Here is a 3,341-nt window from a genome sequence, read left to right as displayed (position 1 = left end):
TATTCTTCATAGTTTCCTAATGAACAAATTAATATTGCTGAGTAACAGGATTAAAAAGAACATTTCTACCAAAAGTATAACAACAAATAAAATGTCAGCTGACAATCAAAACTTTTTACATAGCATTACAGATGCAGAAATAATGACTGCTGCTCTTTGCCATGACCAGCACATTTCCAGATGTTTTCCTGGGGGAAGGATGGTGGGAGGATGAGAAAAATAAGGAACAGAGGAAAGCTGGGGTCAGGTGGAGACTTCTTTCTCCTGATGGGAGGAAAGGGACTGCCCCTTCACTGGAGGGGCATTTGTTTATGCATTTTAGTAACTGATTGTCACATGACACCCTGTTGTCCTAGCAACCCACTGTTAGATTGTCTTGGGGCCAGGTGTTTTGTGAGCTTCTTCATATGACTTGCCCCAGGCACTCTTTGTCCTTGGGACAGCCATGCCCCAGCCTGCACACGTGGTCAATTTCCAGCTTCTACAGCTCCCAACAACTCTTCACTATAATTGGCCCACTCCTTAAAAAGATTACAGCAAAAGACAGAATACTTTAAAGTATAGTAAATTCTTTAAACCACAGAGATATCCCTCATCTACTGTGTTGCTAGGGAATATATGAGCAGAACCCATCATTCACACTTCTAGTTATGCAGTCTCCTGACAACCATGGAGAGAATGGTAGAAAACATTTTTCAGTTGGAAAAGTACACTTACATTTAAACATTCTTGTGACAATGTTTTCTTGGTCCATATTTTCAAGTTTTGATGAAGTCTGACTGTGATGTTTTTGAATATATTTTTCTGTGATGAGCATACATCTTGGATAAGTTCTTGCTTACTGAAGACTATTTTTCCATTCACTGTGTAACTTAATTATAAACATTATTACTGGACTCCAGTACTTCTGTGTGTAATAGTTGTCCTTTGGGCAAAAACTTTTCTGCCAAAGTTCTGTCATTTGATTTTGTAGTGGTTGGCTGAGGTGACCTGTCATAAACAAATAGTAATGAAATTGCATAAAAGCTGTTTCTGGTTTCAAACCACTGCAGAAATTTTCTGTCTTCTGAATACTGGTAGCAACAGCATCTTTTCTTAAGCTGAACCCATTATGAAAACACTTAAAGAGCCCTTTCATTATAGTCTGTCTTGTTAGGCATCTTCCATAGTGCTAGTTTAGCATCTCATGGCTATCAGAATGAACATGATAAACCTTCGTGCCAAGTACCAAGGATCCAATCTCTTCCATTAATGGGCACTTGCTGACCTATTGCTGAATCCTCTTGGATGAGGCAAGACGATCATAGCTTTCTCATCCTGTCTTTACATTTACATCCATTATACAAGGCTTATTCCATTTATGGGTCATATATTCCAGCTTTAGGCATAAATCATTTGATGCAGAGGGAGGTGACCAGGTACAATATTTTGACAAATATTTTGTAGCACTAGAAGAACACTATTACTACAATAAGCAACATAAACCATATAAGAGTCTGGCTTTCTTGGATCCCTTGGGGGTGGCTGTAACTGTACCAAGACTGTGCCATATGGATGCTGCAATGTATCTACTTTGTCCTTCCTGCACTAGTGCCCGGCCACCTGCTGTGAGAGGGACCAGCAGCCATCTGTGGGGTCAGCATCGCTTGACTGCCTATGGGGGTCTGCATTTCTGGGGTGCTGGGTGTCTGGAGCCAGAAAAGAATAACAGCTCTGTTGCCACAACAGAAGCACAAGCGGTAGCAGCGGGGTTGACAGGAGGAAAAAGTAGGGTGGAGGGAGGCAGCACCAGAGAAGCCAGGGTAGCTCAGGCTCACTGCAAGGAGACCCGGGAGTGCCCACTGTCGTGGAGACACAGGCCCTCCCTGCCCAAGTCTCCGTGGAGCACAGCTCCCACTTCCCCGGTAGCCTTCTCAAACGTAATCTCACCTGCTCTCTCCCATCGAATGTTGGAATTTGGATGAAGAAATTACATAGGATGTATCACTGGCTTAGTTTCAGGTGATAATGCTCCTGAGTCCTGAGACTTCATTCTGACTCTTTGCCCCAACCTAACACCTTGGAGAAAGCCCTCTTCACATCCTTGTTTCTGAGGCTGTAGATGATGGGGTTGAGAAAGGCAGAGATGACATTGTAGAATAGAGCCAGCTTCTTGTCTTCTTCTGGGGAGGACTTAGAGCCAGGTCTCATATACATAACCATACATGGGATGGAGAACATGGTGACTACAGTGATGTGGGAAGCACAGGTGGAGAAGGCCTTGATCCGCCCTTGGTTTGAACGGATCTTCAAAATAGCAGCAAAGATATTGATGTAGACAATGATGATAAGGGAAAGCGGGACCAAAAGGAGGATGAAACCCAGGATGAAGTCCACCTGGTCATTGAGGGAGGTATCTGCACAGGCCAGCTTCAAGACGGCAGGCACTTCACAGAAGAAGTGGTTTATCTCGTTGGGGCCACAATAAGGAAGAATCATGGCAGAGACAGTGTATATCAGAGCACAGCTGATACCCCAGAATCCACAGAAGGCCACCAGTGACCCACACAGCAAAGGACTCATAATGACTTTATACCTGAGAGGATGGCAAATAGCCACATACCTGTCATAAGCCATGATTGCAAAAAGCCAAGACTCAGTGATTCCCAGCATCAAGAAGATGTACATCTGGGCTACACACCCACTGTAGGAAATGGTCTTCTTCTTGCAAACCAGATGCACCAACATCTGGGGCACTGTGGTGGTAACATAGCCCATGTCCAAAATGGATAGGACACTGAGAAAAAAGTACATTGGTGTGTGGAGGCGAGAATCAATGCGTATCAAGGTGATAATGAGCCCATTGCCCAGAAGGGTGGTAAAATAGAGGAAGAGAAAGACACTAAATAGAATAAGATTAATCTTTGTGTTACTTGAGAAGCCAAGAAGAACGAACTCAGTAAGAGAACTGTGGTTTCTCCAGAGAAATTCCTGCATCCTTTCTCCTGTAGAGAAAAAAGCAGAGCTATTATTCAAGGAGGCTAAATCTCCAAATTCTAGCTCTGCTGTAGCTAGGAACAATCACTCTGGCTGTCAGAGTGATTTGGAAACTAAATGGGAGTGATTTATGGAAACTAAATGGGAGGAGGAGGCTATCAACCTATGTAGTTATTTTGGAGGAAAATGGAGAGAATGAAAAGTAAGGGAGTGATGAATGATATGAAAAGTAGGTATTTGATAAGAGTTTTGAGGAAGTAGAAATGATTAAAGAGTGCTGAGAGAAAAAGAGGGGCTAAGAATGCAGTCCAGACATTGGAATGGATGGGTGGGGTGCCACTCACCGAGATAAGGAGCATGGAAGT

The 3,341-nt window shown here is 43.3% G+C and overlaps 1 protein-coding gene and 1 pseudogene across 1 annotated transcript; both read right to left on the bottom strand.

Moving 5' to 3' along the window:
• Window positions 1-531: 531 nt before the first annotated feature.
• On the bottom strand, window positions 532-1,943 carry LOC100727905 (inositol polyphosphate multikinase-like; annotated as a pseudogene).
• Window positions 1,944-2,028: 85 nt separating this feature from the next.
• Window positions 2,029-2,976, bottom strand: LOC100717149 (olfactory receptor 2A12-like). The gene has a single exon (XM_003462516.2). It carries the CDS (start codon window positions 2,974-2,976, stop codon window positions 2,029-2,031), a length of 948 nt encoding a protein of 315 aa, XP_003462564.1.
• Window positions 2,977-3,341: the final 365 nt, after the last annotated feature.

The sequence above is a fragment of the Cavia porcellus genome, unplaced genomic scaffold, assembly GCF_034190915.1.
Source record: "Cavia porcellus strain 051 isolate PalLab524CR breed Dunkin Hartley unplaced genomic scaffold, mCavPor4.1 scaffold_25, whole genome shotgun sequence".
NCBI lineage: Eukaryota > Metazoa > Chordata > Mammalia > Rodentia > Caviidae > Cavia > Cavia porcellus.
This window is presented reverse-complemented; position numbering and strand designations above follow the sequence as displayed.